Genomic DNA, 24694 nt, shown 5'->3' with positions numbered 1-24694 from the left:
TGGAACTCCAGGCCACTTCTTTACTTAGTGTCTCTTTGTTATAAGCTAAGTGAAAAATGTCAACTTTTAAGAGATCTACTTGTAGTTTTATCATTATGAATTTAATTTTGTTTTAAAATTAAATTTATTTATTCCCTTGCAACCCAATATCTAAGCTTTTCCTCTCCTCTTAGTACCTCCTCTTTCCCCTTTTGAGGAGAAGCCCCCCACTGAGTGTTAAACACAACCCCTACCCCCCCACCCTGCCTCCAGCCCTCCTCAGCACATCATGTTGCTACAGAGGACTAGGCTCAATCTCTCCCACTAAGGCCAGACAAGGCTGTCCATATAGGGGGATGGGATTCACAGGACAGGCAGGTAGCCGGCAGGTAACAGGCTCAGGGGCACTCCCTGCTCCAGTTGTTTGGAGGACCTGCATGAAGACCAACCTGCTCATTGCTACATATATTCAGAGGGCCTAGGTACAGCTGAGACCTGGTCTTTGATTGGTGGTTAAATCTCTGGGAGCCTCAAAGGGTTTAGGTTAGTTGACTCTGTTGGTCTTCCTATGGAGTCCCTGTCCTTTTCAGGTTTCTCAATGTTTCTCCCAGCTCTTCCATAAGACGACCCGAGCTCCATCTAATGTTTGGTATGGGTGTCTGCATCTCTGCCCATTGACTGCTGAGTTCAGTGAGCTTCTCAAAGGACAGTTATGCTAGGCCCCTGTCTATTCTTTTGTTTAAATATTTTATTTTATTATTGTATGTGTTTGGCTGTTTTGCTTGCCTGTATCTCTGTGTGCCACATGAATAGCTGGTACTTGGGGAAGTATTACAGACAATTTTGAGCTGCCACATGGGTGTAGGGAATAGAACTTAGGTCCTCTGCAAGAACAAGAACTCTTACCTGCTGAGGCATCTCTCCAGAACAATTTGTTCTTTCTATAAAGTATACGAATCGCAGTATTAAAGTTCCAGAGCTATAAATAAATGGCTACATTATTTGTACAATATACAAAGGTAAATTAGATAATTTAAGCAGTAGAAGAATGTGTGTGCACTGATGCACACAGGTGTGGTGTGCTGATGAGGCAGAAGCAGATGGTCATGATTTACAGGCCAGGGATAGATTTTTGTCAGGCATGGTGTATTTGAGGCTCAACTGGTATATGTAGTGAGATCCAGGCCATCCTGGGCTACATGATGACCTTTTTTTTTTTTTTAATAGTTTTAAGGATCAAATTATATGGTCATTTGTTTTGATATAAAGTTTATTAATCTGTTAGCCTTTAATAGGCATGCTGTGCAAGTGTGTGTGGTATTCACAAATGTAAAACTTTCACTAACTCTATTTAAGTCTTACCCAAGAAACAGTAGGTGATTATAGCTGAGATATGGATTGTGGGCTACGATTAAAATTTTATATTATTTAAAATTTATCTCCTGGTTATTAAAAAATCCTTAAAATTTCCATAGATGATCCATTGTGATAGCTGAGATATGGATTATGGGTTATGATTAAAATATTATATTATTTAAAATTCATCTTCTGGTTATTAAAAATTCCTTAAAATTATCATAGACGATCCTTTGTGACTGGAAGCCCTCCAGTGCTAGCCAATATTTTGCTTTTTTGTTCAACTTCTGCCTTGAGCATATATACATGGAAACACTTAAGTTTTGAAAATGAGGCTTAATAAAAATATGTTGTTATAGCTTTTCAACATAGTCATTGTTATATGTGATGATAGTAATCTGTAACATTAATATTATTTTTTTATTTCATGACAATTAGAGATTCTCTGGAAATTTAGCTAAGCATGTATCATTAATTTATAGACAGAGCTCCTGTCTGTCCCTGCCTCCTTTTATTAGAGCAAACTGAACAGTGGAGCATAGCCAAAGCTACCATGTTTTCATGTTTTCCCTCCTCTGCAAGCCTCAGATCTCCTCTACTGTTCCTTTCTTCTCCATACTTCCTATCTCATCTCATCGCTCCCCAGGAGCCCTGAGTCTCTCCAGGGTTAATAGCCAGCAGGCATAGGAAAATGCCTTGTATACAAATCTCCCAGTATCCTGAAAGAGCCACTGCCAATAGCTCACTTGGGGTTTTACAGTGACTTTGTGCCCTTTGCTGATTTCTGTAGCCTTCTGGCCAGAGGTAGGGTGTGACTGCTTGCAGAAGAGGAAAAGGTTGCTACTGAGATATTTTGAGGGTTCATACCTCTGTGCTAGTGTTTATACTTGATGGCTACAGTACTCCACTGTGTTTTTGTTTTTGTTTTTTCTTTATGAGGCAATCTGATAATTGGAGTCAATTGGTTTTGTAGGTATAACTGTGTCTGGCAAACCATCACCATAGACAATGTTGTTCTGTGCTCACTTTCTCTGATTAATGGAGCATGGACAAACAGACAAGGACATAGGTTGCAGCCATGGGAACAGAGACTAGGAGGATTCTGGGTACATGATGCATGGTAGTCACTAGTTACAGATGGTGGTAAAGTCATTGCTCTGAAAGAGGGGGAATCATGGCCTGTTTCTCATGTTAATTATTTGCTCTTTTTCTCCTCCTCTTCCTCTTCCTCCTCCTCTTCTTCCTCCTTCTCTCCCTCTTCCTTCTCCTCTTCTTTTTCTTCCTCTTCCTCTTCCTTCTCCTCTTCTTCTTTCTTCTTCCTCTTATTAAACTATTTTTTTTTAATTTTACCTGTGTTGGTATATTTGCCTAAATGTTTATAAGTTCATCGTGTGTGTGTGTACCTGGTGTCCGTGGAAGACAGAAGAAGGCATCAAATTTCCAGAGACTGGAGTTACGTACAGTTGTGAGCTATGTATGTATGTATGTATATTGTATGTTGTGAGTTATACAGTTGTGTGCTTGTCAGCTGTGGGTGCTGGGTATTGATTTCTGGTCTTCTACAAAAGCAGTAACCATGAAGCCATCTCTTTATCCCCTAATGTTGACCTTTTAAAGTTCTAGCTTAAAATTGTTTGTATTAAAGTCCTGTTTGGATTTCTCCAGATACTCTGAGTTTGTCAACTTTTAGACTTAGATTTTTATTCTTTTCATTTCATATAGTATGTTTATGATCCTTATCTTAGTTCCTATGGTAACTTTTTTTTTCAGTTGTTAGATGATTTTCCATTAGATATAACTGCAGTGTTAACATGCTCACCTTGTTGTGTATAGATTTTCGTTTCTTTTTAAATTCTCACCTGGTCATATGTAAGGAAGAGGCCAAGGCCAAGGCTGCAGAGAGCAGGGAGAATGCTGCTTATTGATTGGCTCAGTTGCTTAGGGAAGATGATGTTCTCTGTAGTGGCTCCATTCAGATGCTTGCATCTTATCCTCCCTTCACATCTGCAGGAGGGACTCAAGAGGCTTTTATTGACCACAGAGCTAGATAAGTAGGCAGCTTTCTGTTGCTGGAACAGTGCACTTGCAAGTGTATCTTCCCTTTTGACTTATGTGCTTGCCCTCTTTGTCAGAACACAGTTCCTCCTGAAGAAGCATGAAATCACCCTCTCTCACCAAACGCTCCTGTCTTCACAGTTACATGACACACACATTCAAAAAGTCTGTGCTCAGACTGAGCTTGGAGCAGTCATACCTGCACCACACCATTCAGGAACTAGAGTACACAGTCTGTGATTACATAGCATCCATTTGGTTAGACGTTATAGTCATGATGGTCATTGCAAAAAGGGCTTCATTCTCAATGGGATAATCGAAGAAATTTAAATAAAGTTTCTCTTTATAATTGTGTTTGCAAAGTTTATGGAAATTCATTAGACACAATGAATCATCATTGTGTAGCTAAGGTCCCTTGGCCGTGTAGGGGAGGTAAAAGACATGCATGTCACAGTTATAGCTGCCTAAGGGGAGACAGCCTTCTAAATAAGGGTGCAGGCAGCCTGTAGTAACCTGTTGGACAGTGTTTAGGGAATAAGTTCCCTGACTGTACTGTGTTTTCACTCTTTGATCTCCTGCCAGGGCCTTTCATTGGTTGACACAATGAGCAGCCTTTTGATGCATTTCTTACAGCTTAGTTCTGGAGGCTACAGGGTAGCATTGAGAATGGTAGGGGTAAGTGCGGAAGAGTCAGTAGAAACTGTTCCCAACAGATGTTCTCAGAATTGTGTGTGTGTGAGTGTGTGTGTATGAGTGTTTATGTGTGTGTGTGTGTGTGTTGTATGTGCATGTTTATGTATGTGTTATGTTTATGTGTGTCAGTAGACCAGAGGTTAATATTCTGTGTATATTTATTATATGTTCATGTGTACATATGTGTATGCATGTGTGTAGACTAACAGTTGATTATATGCATGTGTTATGTGTACATGTCTATATATGTGCATGCATGTGTATAGACCAGAGTTGACATTATATGTGTGTTATTTGTCCATGCCTATGTATCTGTGAGGTTGATTGACATTGTGTGTGTGTGTGTGCATGTTGTATGTGCATATCTATGAATGTTTGTGCATGTGTATAGGCCAGAGATGGACATTGTGTGTGTGCATGATGTATGTGCATGTCTATATATGTGTATGTATGTGAGGCAGAACTTTTTGGTTGTATGTGTGCCTTGCCATTTAGGTAGATTGTCTGACTAGCAATTTGCTGGCATCCTCTGCCTTCGACTCACCAGTGCTGGAGTGCCATGTGTGTGCTGCCTCACTTGGCCTTTTTTGCATAGGTGTTGGGGATCAAATTTATGTCTTCATGCTCTGCAGTGTTCTTTACCAACTGAGCTATATCCCCAGTCCCTCTCCTTACTTTGTATGGGTAAGTTTGGTTGCATCCAGGGGATTATACAGAAAGAGAGAAGGATACTTAATTATTGTGCCAGTGAGCACTTACTTTAAATCATGGTCATTTAAAGGAGACCTTGAAGTAAAAATATTCCTAGTTTAGTTCGGATGTGGCTGGGTGGACCCTTGTTTTTGTGTTCCTACTGGAGGACCATGTATTTCCTGTTTGTTTTCCCACTGTGGTTTGTTTAGCCTTCATGCTTTGTTTTTGTTTCTGTATTGGGCAGCCTCTAGTGGTTCTTGTGGAAATGGCACCCAAATATGAACCCAATGGTAATTGGTTTTTGACATCTGTTGTCTTCTGATCCTACATTTTTATGTTGTCTTGTAGTTCGTACAATGCCATATAGCAAAGTGAACTTCATTAGCATAGGTTCCTTTGTAGACAGAGGAGGTAAGGAGTGAGTTTTTCCATTTCTAATATGTGTGCTAACATTGCTACAGAATGGGATTAGTTCTAAAAGGTCTCTCTGAAAACATCCAAAGGACAAGAAAAAGCTAGAAATAGTGTGCTTCATGTCGATAGCCAGCAGGTCCTGTGTTCCTGTAGAACACATCAAGAGTATATTTTTGAAGAATAGAAGGGGATATTTAGGCTATCTGGATAGATATCTTTCACTTGGCAAGAAGGGAACATGGCAGAAATAAGGCCATAGGGAGAGTCATGATGATGCCTTATTTGAGGTCAGAGGCTGTATAGTTTTTTGGCAGTGTTGTTTGTTTTTGTTTGTTTGTTTGTTTGTACAGTGAAAGCTATTGGGTGGTATTAAGAACATAAAGGGCGAGGACGACTTCAGCTTCTGGCTAGAGGACACTATAGGGGTGATCATGAGGAAGAAGTGACTAAAGATACAGCTTTTATATTAGTATATTTGAGGAAGGCAAAGATAATAACTAGGCAAGGCTTTATGAGAATGGTTGTAAAAGGAGGACTCTGAAGGTGGAGCCACAAGAACTTGCCAGTAGATGATATGTAAGAAATGAAGAAGAATGAAAGATACCTGAGCAGTGTAGTACTTCGTTCCCATTTGGGAACATTGAAGGCAGAGATGGTGCTCAGTGGTTTGCTTTGTGAAGTTCAACCTGAGACAGAGCTGGATGCCTGTGCACCGGTTAGGAAGGAACACGCCTCTTCTGGACTATCACATTTATTTGGGTTTTGAACTCTTGTTATTTTATTCCAGCATTGGAAGAATTCTTTACATCTCTTGTGAGACAAGAGATGGTGAATATGCCCCGTGGGATATATCACTCCGCATTGAAAGGAGGCGTGCGCTCAGACCAAGGGAAGACAGTAGCAGGAATCCCGAACTTTATATTGAAGACGTATGAAACAAACAAGCAACCAGGGTTGAAACCTGGCCTGGCAGGTAAGAATACTGCACTATGGTGAAGTGCAGGTTTACAGTGTCATGTCTCAACTTGTGCTTCCATGTGTAATTGTAATAAGTTACATGGTAGGACAATTGCTTGACTGCTGCTCACATTTACACACAGCTGGAACAGTTACAACAAACAACCGAATTGAAAAGGAATTCAAAAAATGCAGAAGCAAAGATAAATAGATAGCTTCAAATTCCAGAATGGGGAGACTATTTTAGACCATTTTACCCCTTGGAACATGTTCTATTCTAGCTGTGGATTTGATTGGCAGCTGGCTCAGGCCAGAGGTTAGGTCTTGTTGGAGAAGTGGCCAACAAACGTATGGAAACAATTTTAATATTCTTAGTTATCAGGGAAATGTAAATCATGAATCCATTGAGATTCCAGCTTGGTCCAGTCAGAAGAGCCATTACAAGAAAAGAAACAAGAGATGAAGATAAAGACATAGAAAACAGAGAACAAGGGATACTCATACACTATTGCTGAAGCTGTATATTAGCTTAGCCACTATGGAAGTCAGGATAGATGTTGCCCAGCAGGAAGAACTAGAAGTACCACATGATCCCATGTACTGCTTTTTGATTTTACAATAAGTATTTGAAGTTAGCATATAATATAGTAGGATACTTGCACTTTAACACTTATTAAGACATTGTTCACAAATCAGCCTGTGTCCATTAACAGATAAATTAACAACAACAATAATAATAAATCATAGTTTATAAAATATGGATTTTTATCCCTCCATTAAGGGAAGAAAAATAATGTCATTTGCAGTAAAAGTATTTGTCATCATACTGAGCCATAAAAGTTAGATTCAGAAGGATATACTGAATGTTTGCAATCTAGATTTTAAAAATAGGACATGAAAGTGGAGGAGACTATTTAGGAAGAGGAGGGCTTCTAAGAGGAGGTAGGGACTAAGAGGTGATGATGGCATGAATATGGTCAAAGCACATGATGTACATGTGCAGAAGTGACACAATGGAGTCAATTATTATACATCAATAAAGGTACTTTAAATTTTAATTGTAATTATGCGATAGTGAAGGCAGACCATATAATAGCTTGTAGGATGTAGCTACCATGTTTTTCTGTTGACTGATTGTTTTTGTGTGTATGTACATACATAAGAGTAAGTGGTATATATGTGTGAAGATGCACTGTGTGTGTGTCTGTATGTGTATGAATGTATTCACCTGCGTGTATGCTTGTGGAGGTCAGAGGACACAGTATGTCTTTATATATTACTTTCTTCCTAATTCCTTTAAGACACTTTCTCACTGAACCTGGGTCTGTGCTAGTAGCTAGTCCTATGTTTCCATCCCTACAGTATTAGAGTTACATGTATACAAATGGCCGTGTGTGTGTGTGTGTGTGCGTGTGTGTGTGTGTGTGTGTGTGTGTGTGTGTGTGTGTGCTAGAATCCAAATTCAAGCTCTCATGCTTTTTCCCACTGAGCTACCACAGAGGTTTTTAGCGGGAAATTCTCTTACTTTGCTTTCTGTTGCTGTGATAAAACACTGTGAGCAGAAGCAAACTTGGGGAGGGAAGGTTTGTTTCACTGTATAGTTTATAGTTTATGACCAAGAGAAATCAGGGCAGGAACTCAAGAAGAAACTAGGAGCTGGAACTGAGGCAGAGAGCAGCTATGGTGCTGTATGCTGACTCGCTTCCTGTGGCTTACCCAGTGTGCTTTCTATTTAGACCCAAGACCACCAGTGCAGGGGTAGCACTGCCTACAGTCCGCAGGGCTCTCCCACATTGATCATCGGTATTAGAAGAATGTCTTACAGACTTTGTTACAGGCTAGTCTGGTGGAAGTATTTTCTCAATAGAGGTATCTCTTCTCAGATAATTCCCGCTTGTATCAAGTTTAAAAAAAAAAAAAAGAAGAAGAAGAAACTAGTCAGCACAGAAATGAGCACTTTCAATATTAGAAACATATTAGAAACAAGGAAAGGAAACCAAACTCCATTTAAAAAAAGCTTAGAAAAGAATAGTAAGTCAAGTAAATGTTGTAAAACTCTGTGCCTAAAGACATAAAGGTACTCATGAAGTGAAGATTCAACAACATCACTAGCGACAGAAGACCATGAAGGCCTGTCTGAGTAAGAAGAGAGGAGATGCTACTGCACAGTGGACACTGCTCTCAAAGAGAAGTGCTACGAAGAACTTTTAGCCAATAATCTTCAAAATTTAAGTGAGTTATAGAAGTCCCTCAAATATGAAACTGATAGGAGAAATATAATTATATGAACAATTTGATATTTACCCTTGAAATTCATTCTTTAACGTATTAGTCATCCTACAAAGAAAACTTGGGTACAAGTGGCTTCCTGACTAAATTTACACAGACTATAGCAAGACTGTCCCAAGCTTGTTTCTCGCCAGCAAGAACACACTCGGACAACCGGATTCTTCTGCAGCAAAGCTTTATTGCTTCATTAGGAGGAAGACCCCGAACCCCGGAAAATGGTGCTGCTTATATACACCTTGGAGTGGCGTGTCAGCACCTGATTTGTTGCTTGCCCATCGCCTCATTGCTACGCCCCGGGATCGGCAGTGACTTGGCACGAATTCACGAATTCACTCATGCACCTGCGCACATTGCTTGTTTACCAGTTAGGCACAGCGGAAGCCGGTGCCATCTTGTAATGGCGATTGCTCACGGCTCTCCACACAAGACCACAGGAAAACAAGTATTCTTTTTCAAGTATTCTTCTTCACAGGACCCACGTAACTTGACCATGCCATTACAAGACAGGAAACTTATGCACCAACCTTTTCCAGTGAGCACAGGTGGAAAGATAGGGAGTGAGGTTAACTTAAGCAATACATGTAAAAGGAAGACAAAGTTAACTTAATGTTTCAAAGCCAATTTAATTCACTATGTTAATTTAAAAGGCTGGTTTGTTTGGTCAGTCTTTAAATAGATTTAGGTGTGTAAGAAAAAAATCTGAAAAATTTAGCACAAGTTCATGATGCCAGAAAGACTTACTAAACGTTATATATAGATAGAAACCTTTGTTATGATAAGGAACAACCACCAATACTTACTCATAGTGAATCTTGAAATACTGACAGCGTTGCTCTCTGATAGGTGAAAAAAAGATGAATGCTGTTATTACCACTCCTACTCAGTGTTGTCCCAGAAGTCATGGCTAGTGAAGTCAGCTGAGGGAAAGAAATACAAGCTGCAAGGGTTAAAGAAACACAACATTCATTACTTGCAAATGACATCACTATATTCATAGACCATGCAAAATAGTCCATGAATAATTATGATTAACAGTTGATTTCCGTTCTGCAGGTTGCTGCATATATACCTATACAAAAATGAATATGTAAAATCAGTTGTATATTTTATATACTATAATGAATAGGAAATGAAATTTAAAACCTATAGTAGCATCATATATATTGAGTATCAAAACAAATCAATAACCTGTATTTTATCAGCTACTGAAATAATATTGAAAAAACAATAAATGTTTTTATGTATGATGTTTATGGGCTAGAAGGCTACATATCGTAAAAATTTAAGTTAAAATTAATATATAGATTTAAGTAAATCATAATCAGTCCAATACGTTTTTGACAATTAACATCCTTATTCCAAAAACTGTGTGGAAATAGAAAAACCCAAAATTAAATGAAGGCAGTCTTCAAGAACATCAGCAGCAACGAGAACATACATTATCAGATGTAAAAAACTATTATAAACTCACAGTCACTGGGAATTTGGTGTTAGTGCAGTGATACACAGGCTGACCAAAAGAATACAGTATGAAACATGCACACATAGTCAATGTGTCACTGATTTATAGCAGAGATTTGGAGAAAAGTCATGATCTCTATTATGAAAAGCTCTAATGTATTTATTTTTATTTAATGTTTGTCTGTGCTGTGTGGTCCATGTATACAGATGTGTCGGGATGCATATGTATGCCCATATGTAACACCTTATGGGTGTTTTCTTCGGTCCTCTACCTTATTATCTGAGTGTGGGCATCTCTCTGGACCAGCACACAGGTTGACTTAATAACTCCTGGGCTGGAGAGATGGCTCAGCCGTTAAAGGCTAGGCTCACAACCAAAAATAACTCCCAGGGATCTACCTGTCTCTGCCTACCCAGTGTGTGGGTCCAAACATGTGTCACCACAGCTTGCTTTGATGTCAGTATTATATAATGAGCTCATGCCTTCACATTTGTGTGGCAAGCACACTACTGATGAAAGTATCTTCCCAGATCTAAAAGCTCTAGTTTTAAAAAAGACAAGTATACTGCAGATGTTTATCATGTACATATCTGATGAAGGACACCTAAAGAATGCAAAGTAATGAGAATTATTTAATAGAAATACTAGGAACTGCCTGAGATGACACTTAGAGAAGAGGATAGTCTGCCATCCCTTGTTTTCTACACTAACCATTGCTCGCTGTAGTAGGAAGTCCCTCCAGTGAAAGATGGGCTCAGCACAATCAGTGAGTACAGCATGCGTAGTTAGAGGCACTTTGACAACATGACTGTTCAGCAAAACTAGCACTAGTTTCCTCCTTGGGTCTGTGACCTTCCCAACCCTGCTCTTGAACAAACTGTTGACCGTTAAGGGTATGGGGGAGGACGGGTGTCACTTTCTTCAGTGGTGTGGCCACTGATAAGATGCCTTTGCTCCAGGAATAACCTCCTACCCACGCTTGGGCAAAGAGCTGTAGCTAAACTGATTGTATCACATGCAGAATGGAGGCAGAAAAGTAGGACGGGCTTCTTGGTTGTTGGGAGGGAGGAGATAGAGAAGAGAAGTAGACCAGATGGAAATGACTAAACCCACAGTGTGATAGGATTAAAAGAGGCATTAGAATGTCCGGTGAACATGTAAGAAGAAAATTGACTTTATCATCAAGAAAAACTTGGGTTGAACCTATAAAAAGATCACATTTCATACCACTGGAGTGGATAAAAGGTGGAAAATACCAAGTACAGTTGCTGCTATGTTCCCATGGGTTTCCACATCTGAGGATTCAACCAACTGCAGATCAAAAGTATTTCTAAAAGTTTACAGTTCTGAACATAAGCAGACCTTTTCTTGTGATTAGTTCCCAAACACTGCACCATAGCAACTGTTTGTGCCACATCTGATGTCTGCGTTGTATTCTTTATAAATAATATAGAGGTCATAAGAAATGCAGGAGGAAGTGATTAGATTATATGCAAATCCTATGTCATTTTATATAAGGGACTTGAATATTCATGGTTTTTGCTAACCATGGGGGTTTTGGAACCGTTCCCCATGGACACTGAGCAAAGGCTTTCGGTGCAGTAACTGGGACAGCTGTTGCGAATATAAGCTCCTCTGATATTTTTAAAATTGATTCTGAACAAATGCCCACATTACTTGGGATTTTATTTTTACAGAACTTGAACCCCGATTGGTGCTGCCAGAGACGTAAGTCCACAGCAGTACTATTTGCCCAGTGTTTAACTCAGGAGCTATCTGATGCCTGTTTGCAGTAAAAAGAATACACAACTCTTGCATATTCATGTAAAGGAATATGATGAGGGAGTGAGGAGACTCCATCGCCAGTGAGAACAAGATGATTCCCAAAACAGCGAGGGTGGGTGTAGGAAATGAGATGTGAAGACATATTCGTGTTCTAACTCCATTCATAAAAAGAGCCATGATAGGCAAAGTGGCAGCTAGAGGTGGTGGTGCCAGCCGAGTTGGAGGCGTGACAGGAAGATGTGCCCCAAGGCTTCTGAGAGGCACACAATGACTTGCTTCTTGATCTGCATTCTGCTAAGACATGTCTTCTCAGTGAAAAACAATTTACTGAGCCATGTTTATAAAGTGTGCACTTTTCTCTGTCACTACTAAGAATACATGTTGGAAATGTAGTCATCCGTATGTTTTGCCATCTCGGTCCTTCAGTATGTCTTTTTGTTGGCTCAGAATTACCAAGTTTCCACAGGTTACCTGGGGTTACCATAAATTACTTTACTGGCTTCCTGGGCTTTTGATTGACTTGGGGCCTACCTGGTGCTGGGAGTTCATTGAGAACTCAGTTAACCACAGTTACAAAGGCGGGGAAAAGAGGCCCAACCAAAAGCTTGCTGATGCACGTGGAATCTCAGCTTGTTTCATGTGTGGGCATGGGCTAAGGGCCTTAAGTTATCAAGAGCTGACATTATACTATGCACATACTTTTTTTAATGAAACTTATCTTAGGATAAAGTTTAATAGATAGTACCAATGTTTTGTAAAATGTGAAATGAATTCAAATTATAAATTTCCTTTTTTTGTAAATATTTATACTGGTAAATGTTAATTATAAGCGACTTGTAAATAACATATTTTAAATGTTAATTTTGTATCCACTTTTTTCATTCTTTGGACACTAATATTAAAAAATAATAATTTGCTCAATAATTCATATTTTCACTGATAATTTCTGCATCCAAATTGGCTGAGTGTGAATTACTGGGAATATAATTTGTAATTTTCTCTCATTGAAAATGCTCATCCTGAATTTCTTTCTTTTGAAAGGTGGCATGCTGTTTTGCTATGATCTTGCCATGTATCAGAGCAAAGATGGCAAGCCACTGAATCGGCTGATGGCCAGTAGAGGGCGAAGCTTCAAGCAGACAACACTGGCTCTCATTCATGAAGTAGGTGCTGTCCTATGCCTCATTGGCTCTTTGTGTTTCAGTCTCCCTTTCCCTTTATGTGTATGAACTGGAGTTTGTTTTGAATGGTTTTTGTTTTGTTTTGTTTTGTTTTTTACTTTGCTACAGTTAGCATAGGTTGCTTTTAATGCTTCCAAAATAGCTGGCCAAATAGGATGATTAGTCCTGTGTTTCTACAACAGAGAGTTGACACTTCCCCACCGCCCTGCAGTGTTATGAGGGAGTAGCCTCGAAAGATTTTACTTGTTTACTTATTTCAGAAATGTTTAGATTGTTTACATTGTTTAGATTGAATTTCAACCTATGTAAAGAAAAAGTACTCCTTTTGTTTCTCTTAAAAACTGTGTGTATGGTGGCGGGGGTGGGGCGGGCGGCAACGGGGGATCTATACATGTGCATGTGGGTGTCAGAGGATAACTTGCAGAAAGTGGCTTTCCCTTCCACCATGTGGTTTCTGGGATGGAACCCAGGTCATGATACTCAGAGACTAACACTTTCCTGTGTTGAGCACCCTCTGACCCCTTCCATTACCTTTTTATGTATGTGCATGCCTGTGACACACATAGAATTTAGAGGGTAACTTGTAAGAGGTACTTTTTTTCTTTCTACCTTGTGGATTCTAGGGTGAAACTCAGGCTGTCAGGCTTGGCAGCAAGCAAGTACCGTCACCCATGCCATCATCATGCTGGCTCCTGCAGAGTACTTGAAGTCTCTTTTGATAACAGTGTCTATCATTCAGTTAAGAGAAGGAATTGTGGGAGAAGTATTGGTTCTCCTGGGTAAAAATGCTTAAGCAAAGCAGAGGAAAACAGCTCATTCTGTACCTGCTATTTGCAGGCATCTCCTTGGTTATCATGGAGAAGAAAGAGATTTGCTACCTTTATCATTTTAAGCCCTGCGTATAGGTATTTTCAGGACAAATCCAAGTTTAAACTCTTTATGAAAAGTTGATTTGAAAAGTTATCAGAAAAATTTTTTAAAGGTGTGGGCTAGTAGAAGCTATGATAAATTTAGCTAATGTATCAGACGTTATGGGATATGTATGAGCAGAGGAAGTGTCTGGATTAAGGCACTTGTAGCTTGTGGTATAGAGGACCTAGAAAATATCACAGAGAGGAAAAAAGGACAGTATTATTTGTGAGAGAATTTTGCCAAATGGGATTTTAGTTCAGATTGAGTTCCCATGACCTAGTGCTTAACTGTGTTGTTGTGGAGGTTAACTGTCTTGTCAACTGGAGTTCGAGATCAAACACCCACATTATGCAACTCATGACTGTCTAACTCTAGCTCTCTGGGATTCAACATGCTTCTGGCCTCCATGCATACACATGTATACACATGTGAGCAGGAACACACATACACACTTACACACATACACACTTACACACATAGATGAAACAATCCATTGGTTTCTTTTTCTAATTTATTAATCATTTTATTTATTTAACATTTCAAATGTTATCCCCCTTCCTTCTCCCCTTTGCCTCTAAGAGGGTATTCCCCCACCCAACCACTCTCCCACTCACTCACCCCTCTAGCATCCCCCTTCTCTGGAGCATCAAGCCTCCATAGAACCAAGCACCTACCCTCCCACGTAGCGGGAACCATGATCCAGCCCCTGAATACTCTTTCATTGGTGATTTAATCCCTGAGCCATTATTTCTTAAACTGTTTAACCAGAAATAACGACGGTTTTGAAAAGTTGACTAAGAACAGTTGCAATAATAGCAACTTATAAGCAGCTTGTATACTGTATGATGACTACTGTACATACAACATACACCCCAGACATCATCTGTATGTTGACTTTTTGATGGTCCAAAAGGTATATGGCTTTAGTAGAAACAATACTTTGAATTTACATTTCTCTTGGGCTAGCAATATACAGAACAATGTTCCTTTCTGATCCTGCACAAGGGCAGTAAACTGCAGCTCAGCAAGCCACCCAACCACTGGGAAGAGCTGCTGCGTTTTGCAGTGCATTACTGTGTAGCTGAGCTAGGATGCCTGGCAAGCTAGGTTAATTACATGTATTTTCAAGTTAGGACATTTTCAGTTTGTAATGTTTTATTAGGACATGACCTCAGAATAATAAGCAGAGGAGCACAGCATATTCATTCATTTAATCTCCACATGCACGGTCTGAGGTAGGTCCTGTTAATTTGTTCAAGATCATAAAGCAGCTAAGTGGAAGAGTCTGGAAATTGAACCCTGGAATTCAATTTCAGTTTCTTACCGTAGAGCTTAGCAACCATATCAAGTGAATTTTTTAAAAATTTCTTTATTAAGTCCACAACTTTTACTTACTCTCTTCTTGGCTTGCTTTGGCATTTCTGATTGACCAGTGCCACCATTCTTAAGGTTTAGAGCCATTATAGTTAATGAGGTTTCTGAGTGAGCTAGGATTAAAGGGCAGGTAGTGCATACAGTACAGATACACTGGCTGAAGGAAGGCCTCACGTCCAGAGCAGGACAGTGCAATGTTCTGTCAGACTGTTTAGGACAGTGCGTAGATTCAAGCCTGCAAACCATTTCTTTATGGGATTTTCAGTTACTTATCAGACCGTGGTTGACTGTGAGTAACAGAATGAAACTGCAGCTCAGGATGAGCACGTCCCAGTCCAGGTCCATCAGTTATGTCTACCTTAGCTCTCCCCTTGTTTCTGCCTTTGTTGTCCTTGCTGCTGTTTGGTTTGGTTTGATTCTTCCTGGAGCCTGTTTTGCATTTTCTAGAAGTTTCTTCGAACTCTTCTTTGTATCTCTGGAAGTTTTTCCTGAGAATTTCATTTGTTTATCAATTTAGTGGGTGGTGGACCTTTAGTTTAGTTTGCGTCTGGTTTCTGGTGGTCATATAAACATTTTTATGATGATTCCTCACTGAATTACAAAGATATTTTTGTGTTGACATCAGGTTTTTTTGTTTTTGTTTTTGTTTTTGTTTTTTGTTTTTTTGTTTTTTTCTGATGTCATTTCCCTTAAGTAGAGAAATAGCCAAGAGTGAGGTTGTTGGGGTATTTGGTAATTAAACATAGATTGTAGGCTGTATCCCAGTGGCTGTCTGCTTGTAGCTGACCCTGTGATTTAAGAGTTCTCTGCCTGCCTCCCTGCCAGTAACAGTAATGGGTATGTTGTTCATTTATGCACTGATGAATGGTGTCTGGCATCTTTTCACTTTTCCATTTGTCATCCTTAGTTTTCCACGATGCATGTGATAGTTTCACAATTTTTTTCCCCTGAGATTTCGTTTTCTAATGGAAGGGCTTTACACATTCTGGATATAAAATGTATGTTAGAGATGGATTTCGACAATGTTTTTTTTACCTAGTACTGTCATTTCCTTAAAAATTGCTGTATTTTAAAAATGAAAATTTTAATTTTGAAGATTCTAAGTTGACATATTTTTCTTTTTATGCCTTTTATTAAAAGTCTGAAACAATAGTGTCAGGCTTTGGGGCCTCCCTTTGAGCTGGACCCCACTTTGGACCCATCACTGGACCTTCTTTCCCTCAGGTTCCTCTCCGTTTCCATCCCTGCAGTTCTTTCAGACAGGAGCAATTATGGGTCAGAGTTGTGACTGTGGGATGGCAACCCCATCCCTCATTTGATGTCCTGTCTTCCTGCTGGAGGTGGGTCCTATAAGTTCCCTCTCTCCACTGTAGGGCATCTTGTATAAGGTCCCTCCTTTTAATTCCTGAGAGTCTCTCACCTCCCTGATCTCTAGTATATTCTGGAGGGTCCCCCCAACATCTTACCTCCTGAGGCTGCCTGTTTCCATTCTTTCTGCTGACCCTCAGGGCTTCAGTCCTTTTCCCTCTCCCAGTACCTAATCAGGCTCCCCTCTCTCCATGCACCATATCCTGTCCACTTTCCCTCTCAGGCCCCTCCCTCCCTCCTCCATCCTATGATTGAGGACTGAGGTGTCCTCACTTGGGCCCTTCAGCTTGTTGATCTTTTTGAGTTCTGTGGACTGTATCTTGGGTATTCTGTACTTTTTTTTGTGGGGGGGGGCTAATATCCACTTCTTAGTGAGTACATACCATGCCTGTCTTTTGAGTCTGAGTTACCTCACTCAGGATGATATTTTCTAGTTCAATCCATTTGCCTGCAAAACGCAGAATGTCCTCGTTGTTAATAACTGAGTAGTATTCCAGTGTGTAAATGAATCACTTTTTCTGTATCCATTCTTCTCTTGTGGGACATCTGGGTTGTTTCCAGCTTATGACTATCACAAACAAGAATACTATGAACATTGTGGAACACATGCCCCTGTGGCATGGTGGGACATCTTTTGGGTATATTCCCAAGAGTGGTATTGCTGGATCTTCAGGTTGATTTATTTCCAATTTTCTGAGTAATCTCCAGATTGATTTCCAGAGTGGTTGTACCAGTTTGCAATCCAACCAGCAATTGGAGCACTCACAAAAAGGGACCTATCATGACTGTCCTCCGAAAGACCCAGAAAGCAGCTGAAAGAGTCAAATGCAGATATTTGCATCCAATCAGTGGACAAAAGCTGTTGACCCCTGTGGTTGAATTAGGGAAAAGCTGGAAGAAGCTAAGGAGGAGGGCAACCCTGTAGGAGGACCAGCAGTCTCAATTAACCTGGACCTCTGAGATCTCTGACACTGGACCACTAACCAGGCAGCATACACCAGCTGATATGAGGCCCCCAACACATATACAGCAGAGGACTGCCGGGTCTGGGTTTAGTCAGAGAAGATGCACTTAGCCCTCAAGAGACTGGAGGCCCTAGGGAGTTTAGAGGTCTGGTGGAATGGGAGTGGGGTGTGGGGACATCCTCATGGACACAGGGGTGGGGGTGAGTGGAGGTGGGCAGGAAGGAGGTATGGGATGTGGAACAATTGGAGGGTGGACCAGGAGGGAAATAAAATCTGGAGTTAAAAATAAATAAATAAATAAATAAATAAATAAATAAATGATTAAAAAAAATCTGAAGCAAGATTACAAGAGGTTTCCTTTTCTCTTCTGCTTAATTTAACTTTTATTCATTAATTTTTTAAAAGTAAAAGCATAATTCACATATTGTAAAACCCACCCATTTTATATATACATTCAAAGTATAGGGTTAATTTGGTGTGGCTACAAGGTAAAGTGTTTGACCTTTGTCTTTGTGGTAGCCCAGGTTGGTTCTGTGTTGCTGTCTTTGCAGGTCAGTTTTTACTGAGTAGGTGCAACACATCTAGTGTACTTATTAGTCAGCTTGTAGATATGCTATGTTTTCATCGAGAAGTTTTATACTTTTACTTAAGTACCTTTGTCAAAAATCACCCCCCTGAGGGAAGCAGAAACCGGCCTGAGTAGGACCACAGGCCTCATCCAGCCAGATCAGCGCCGGGGTAGCGGGAGCACAGGGTTGCCTGACACCCGCCAGCTACCCACGACCCCCTCCGCAGGATTTTGGGACTGCTGGTGAGTGGAACGCAGCTTCTGCTCCAATCCAATTGCGCGGGACCTGAGACTGCATTAGTTAGGGAAGCAGAAACCGGCCTGAGTAGGGCCACAGGCCTCATCCGGCCAGATCAGCGCTGGGGTAGCGGGAGCGCAGGGTTGCCTGACACCCGCCAGCTACCCACGACCCCCGCAGCAGGATTTTGGGACTGCTGGTGAGTGGAACACAGCTTCTGCTCCAGTCCAATCACGCAGGACCTGAGACTGCTCTGGTTGGGGAGAGAGAAATCCGGCCTACATAGGGCCACAACCCTCTTCCAGTCAGAAAAGCACCAGGGCAGCTGGGGCGCAGGGTCTGCTGACACTCGCCAGCTACCCACAACACCCTCCACAGGATCCTAAGACTTCTGGTGAGTGGAGCACAGCTTCTGCTCCAATCCAATTGCTCCGGACCTGAGACTGCATTAGTTAGGGAAGCAGAAACCAGCCTGAGTAGGACCACAGGCCTCATCCGGCCGGATCAGCTCCGGGGTAGCGGGAGCACAGGGTTGCCTGACACCCGCCAGCTACCCACGACCCCCTCCACAGGATTTTGGGACTGCTGGTGAGTGGAACACAGCTTCTGCTCCAATCCAATTGCACGGGACCTGAGACTGCATTAGTTAGGGAAGCAGAAACTGGCCTGAGTAGGGCCACAGGCCTCATCCGGCCAGATCAGCGCTGGGGTAGCGGGAGCGCAGGGTTGCCTGACACCCACCAGCTACCCACGACCCCCGCCACAGGATTTTGGGACTGCTGGTGAGTGGAACACAGCTTCTGCTCCAGTCCAATCACGCGGGACCTGAGACTGCTCTGGTTGGGGAGAGAGAAATCCGGCCTACATAGGGCCACAACCCTCTTCCTGTCAGAAAAGCACCTGGGCAGCCGGGGCGCAGGGTCGGCTGACACTCACCAGCTACCCACAACACCCACCACAGGATCTTAAGACTTCTGGAGAGTGGAACACAGCTTCTGCTCCAATCCAATTGCACGCGGGACCAGAGACTGCATTAGTTAGGGAAGCAAAAAAACGGCCTGAGTAGGACCACAGGCCTCTTCCGGCTGGACCAGCACCGGGGTACCGTCAGCTACCCACGACCCCCGCCGCAGGATTTAGAGACTGCTGGTGAGTGGAACACAGCTTCTGCTCCAATCTTTAAACAGTGACAACGATAACAACTAACCCCAGAGATTACCAGATGGCGAAAGGTAAACGTAATAATCTTAAAAACAGAAACCAAGATCACTCACCATCATCAGAACCCAGCACCCCCACTTCGCCCAGTCCAGGGCACCCCAACACACCGGAAAAGCTAGACACTGATTTAAAAGCATATCTCCTGATGATGATAGAGGACTTCAAGAAGGACTTTAATAACACACTTAAAGAAATGCAGGAGAACACTGCTAAACAGGCAGAAGACAATAAAGAGGAAGCACAAAAATCCCTTAAAGAATTGCAGGAGAACACTGCTAAAGAGTTACAAATCCTTAAAGAAAAACACGATAACGTAATCAAACAGGTAGAAGTCCTTACAGAAAAACAGGAAAACACATCCAAACAGATGATGGAAATGAACAAAACCATACTAGACCTAAAAAGGGAAGTAGACACAATAAAGAAAACCCAAAATGAGGCAACACTGGAGATAGAAACCCTAGGAAAGAAATCTGGAACCATAGATACGAGCATCAGCAACAGAATACAAGAGATGGAAGAGAGAATCTCAGGTGCAGAAGATTCCATAGAGAACATCGGCACAACAATCAAGGAAAATGTAAAATGCAGAAAGATCCTAACTCAAAACATCCAAGAAATACAGGACACAATGAGAAGACCAAACCTACGGATAATAGGAGTGGATGAGAATGAAGATTTTCAACTCAAAGGACCAGCGAACATCTTCAACAAAATTATAGAAGAAAACTTCCCAAATCTAAAGAAAGAGATGCCCATGAACATACAAGAAGCCTACAGAACTCCAAATAGACTGGACCAGAAAAGAAATACCTCCCGACACATAATAATCAGAACAACAAATGCTCTAAATAAAGATAGAATACTAAAAGCAGTAAGAGAAAAAGGCCAAGTAACATATAAAGGCAAGCCTATCAGAATTACACCAGATTTTTCACCAGAGACTATGAAAGCCAGAAGATCCTGGACGGATGTTATACAGACACTAAAAGAACACAAATTCCAGCCCAGGCTACTATACCCAGCCAAACTCTCAATTAACATAGATGGAGAAACCAAAGTATTCCACGACAAAACCAAATTCACACATTATCTCTCCACGAATCCAGCCCTTCAAAGGATAATAACAGAAAAAAACCAATACAAGGACAGGAACCACGCCCTAGAAACAACAAGAAGGTAATCCCTCAACAAACCTAAAAGAAGACAGCCACAAGAACAAAATGCCAACTTTAACAACAAAAATAACAGGAAACAACAATTACTTTTCCTTAATATCTCTTAATATCAATGGACTCAACTCCCCGATAAAAAGACATAGACTAACAAACTGGCTACACAAACAAGACCCAACACTTTGCTGCTTACAGGAAACTCATCTCAGAGAAAAGGATAGACACTACCTCAGAATGAAAGGCTGGAAAACAATTTTCCAAGCAAATGGCATGAAGAAACAAGCTGGAGTAGCCATTCTAATATCTGATAAGATTGACTTCCAACCCAAAGTCATTAAAAAAGACAGGGAGGGACACTTCATACTCATCAAAGGTAAAATCCTCCAAGAGGAACTATCAATCCTGAATATCTATGCTCCAAATACAAAGGCAGCCACATTCATTAAAGAAACTTTAGTAAAGCTCAAAGCACACATTGCACCTCATACAATAATAGTGGGAGACTTCAACACACCACTTTCACCAATGGACAGATCATGGAAACAGAAACTAAACAGGGACACAGTGAAACTAAGAGAAATTATGAATCAAATGGATCTGGCAGATATCTACAGAACATTCTATCCTAAAACAAAAGGATATACCTTCTTCTCAGCACCTCATGGTACCTTCTCCAAAATTGACCACATAATTGGTCACAAAGCAGGCCTCAACAGATATAAAAATATTGAAATTGTCCCATGCATCCTATCAGATCACCATGGACTAAGGCTGATCTTCAATAACAAAATAAATAATAGAAAGCCAACCTTCGCGTGGAAACTGAACAACACTCTTCTCAATGATACCTTGGTCAAGGAAGGAATAAAGAAAGAAATTAAAACTTTTTAGAGTTCAATGAAAATGAAGCCACAACATACCCAAACTTATGGGACGCAATGAAAGCATTTCTAAGAGGAAAACTCATAGCTCTAAGTGCCTCCAAAAGGAAACTAGAGAGAGCACACATTAGCAGCTTGACAACACACCTAAAAGCACTAGAACAAAAGGAAGCAAATTCACCCAAGAGGAGTAGACGGCAGGAAATAATCAAACTCAGGGGCGAAATCAACCAAGTGGAAACAAGAAGAACTATTCAAAGAATCAACCAATCAAGGAGCTGGTTCTTTGAGAAAATCAACAAGATAGATAAACCCTTAGCCAGACTCACTAGAGGGCACAGGGAAAGCATCCTAATTAACAAAATCAGAAATGAAAAAGGAGACATAACAACAGATCCTGAAGACATCCAAAACACCATCAGATCCTTCTACCAAAGGCTATACTCAACAAAACTGGAGAACCTGGATGAAATGGAGAAGTTCCTAGACAGATACCAGGTACCAAAGTTGAATCAAGATCAGGTTAATGATCTAAACAGCCCTATATCCCCCAAAGAAATAGAAGCAGTCATTAATAGTCTCCCAACTAAAAAAAGCCCAGGACCAGATGGGTTTAGTGCAGAGTTCTATCAGACCTTCAAAGAAGATCTAATCCCAGTTCTTCACAAACTATTCCACAAAATAGAAACAGAAGGTACTCTACCCAACTCATTCTATGAAGCCACAATTACTCTGATACCTAAACCACAAAAAGACCCAACAAAGATAGAAAACTTCAGACCAATATCCCTTATGAATATTGATGCAAAAATCCTCAATAAAGTTCTTGCTAACCGAATCCAAGAACACATCAAAACAATCATCCATCCTGACCAAGTAGGTTTCATCCCAGGGATGCAGGGATGGTTCAATATACGGAAATCCATCAACGTAATCCAGTATATAAACAAACTCAAAGACAAAAACCACATGGTCATCTCGTTAGATGCGGAAAAAGCATTTGACAAGATCCAACACCCATTCATGATAAAAGTCTTGGAAAGATCAGGAATTCAAGGCCCATCCCTAAACATGATAAAAGCAATCTACAGCAAACCAGTAGCCAACATCAAAGTAAATGGTGAGAAGCTTGAAGCAATCCCTCTAAAATCAGGGACTAGACAAGGCTGTCCACTTTCTCCATACCTATTCAACATTGTACTTGAAGTCCTAGCCAGAGCAATTCGACAACAAAAGGAGATCAAAGGGATACAAATTGGAAAAGATGAAGTCAAAATATCACTTTTTGCAGATGATATGATAGTATATATAAGTGACCCTAAAAATTCCACCAGAGAACTCCTAAGCCTGATAAACAGCTTCGGTGAAGTAGCTGGATATAAAATTAACTCAAACAAATCAATGGCCTTTCTCTACACAAAGAATAAACAGGCTGAGAAAGAAATTAGGGAAACAACACCCTTCTCAATAGTCACAAATAATATAAAATATCTTGGCGTGACTCTAACTAAGGAAGTGAAAGATCTGTATAATAAAAACTTCAAGTCTCTGAAGAAAGAAATTCTAGAAGATCTCAGAAGATGGAAAGATCTCCCATGCTCATGGATTGGCAGGATCAACATTGTAAAAATGGCTATCTTGCCAAAAGCAATCTACAGATTCAATGCAATCCCCATCAAAATGCCAACTCAATTCTTCAACGAATTAGAAAGTGCAATCTGCAAATTGATCTGGAATAACAAAAAACCTAGGATAGCAAAAACTCTTCTCAAGGATAAAAGAACCTCTGGTGGAATCACCATGCCGGACCTAAAGCTCTACTACAGAGCAATTGTGATAAAAACTGCATGGTACTGGTATAGTAACAGACAAATAGACCAATGGAATAGAATTGAAGACCCAGAAATGAACCCACACACCTACGGTCACTTGATCTTCGAGAAGGGAGCTAAAAACATCCAGTGGAAGAAAGACAGCATTTTCAACAAATGGTGCTGGCACAACTGGTTGTTAACATGTAGAAGAATGCGAATCGATCCATTCCTATCTCCTTGTACTAAGGTCAAGTATAAGTGGATCAAGGAACTTCACATAAAACCAGAGACACTGAAACTTATAGAGGAGAAAGTGGGGAAAAGCCTTGAAGATATGGGCACAGGGGAAAAAGTCCTGAATAGAACAGTAATGGCTTGTGCTGTAAGATCGAGAATTGACAAGTGGGACCTCATGAAACTACAAAGCTTCTGCAAGGCTAAAGACACCATCAATAAGACAAAAAAACCACCAACAGATTGGGAAAGGATCTTCACCTATCCTAAATCAGATAAGGGACTAATATCCAATATATATAAAGAACTCAAGAAGGTGGACTCCAGAAAGTCAAATAACCCCATTAAAAAATGGGGCTCAGAACTGAACAAAGAATTCTCACCTGAGGAATACCGAATGGCAGAGAAGCACCTGAAAAAATGTTCAACATCCTTAATCATCAGGGAAATGCAACTGAAAACAACCCTGAGATTCCACCTCACACCAGTCAGAATGGCTAAGATCAAAAATTCAGGTGACAGCAGATGCTGGCGAGGATGTGGAGAAAGAGGAACACTCCTCCATTGTTGGTGGGATTGCAAGCTTGTACAACCACTCTGGAAATCAGTCTGGCGGTTCCTCAGAAAATTGGACATAGTACTACCGGAGGATCCAGCAATACCTCTCCTGGGCATATATCCAGAAGATGTCCCAACCGGTAAAAAGGACACATGCTCCACTATGTTCATAGCAGCCCTATTTATAATAGCCAGAAGCTGGAAAGAACCCAGATGTCCCTCAACAGAGGAATGGATACAGAAATTATGGTACATTTACACAATGGAGTACTACTCAGCTATTAAAAAGAATGAATTTATGAAATTCCTAGCCAAATGGATGGACCTGGAGGGCATCATCTTGAGTGAAGTAACACAATCACAAAAGAACTCACACAATATGTATTCATTGATAAGTGGATATTAGCCCAAAACTTAGGATACCCAAGATATAAGATACAATTTGATAAACGCATGAAACTCAAGAAGAATGAAGACCAAAGTGTGGACACTGTGCACCTTCTTAGAATTGGGAACAAAACA

The 24694-nt window shown here is 40.7% G+C and overlaps 1 protein-coding gene across 3 annotated transcripts in view; it reads left to right on the top strand.

The window, feature by feature from the left end:
- The window catches only part of Focad (focadhesin), a 314502-nt gene that overhangs the window by 207513 nt on the left and 82295 nt on the right, over positions 1-24694 (top strand). For all 3 annotated transcript variants that reach the window (XM_021160670.3, XM_029475892.2, XM_029475894.2), the window contains 2 exons: positions 5978-6163; positions 12725-12846. In XM_021160670.3, the coding sequence (XP_021016329.1) occupies positions 5978-6163; positions 12725-12846 (308 nt within the window). The remainder of the gene's footprint in view (positions 1-5977; positions 6164-12724; positions 12847-24694) is intronic.

This window comes from Mus caroli, unplaced genomic scaffold, assembly GCF_978045245.1.
Source record: "Mus caroli unplaced genomic scaffold, Mus_caroli_1 scaffold_6, whole genome shotgun sequence".
NCBI lineage: Eukaryota > Metazoa > Chordata > Mammalia > Rodentia > Muridae > Mus > Mus caroli.
Note: the sequence above shows the minus strand (reverse complement) of the source record. Positions and strands in the feature narration are given on the sequence as shown.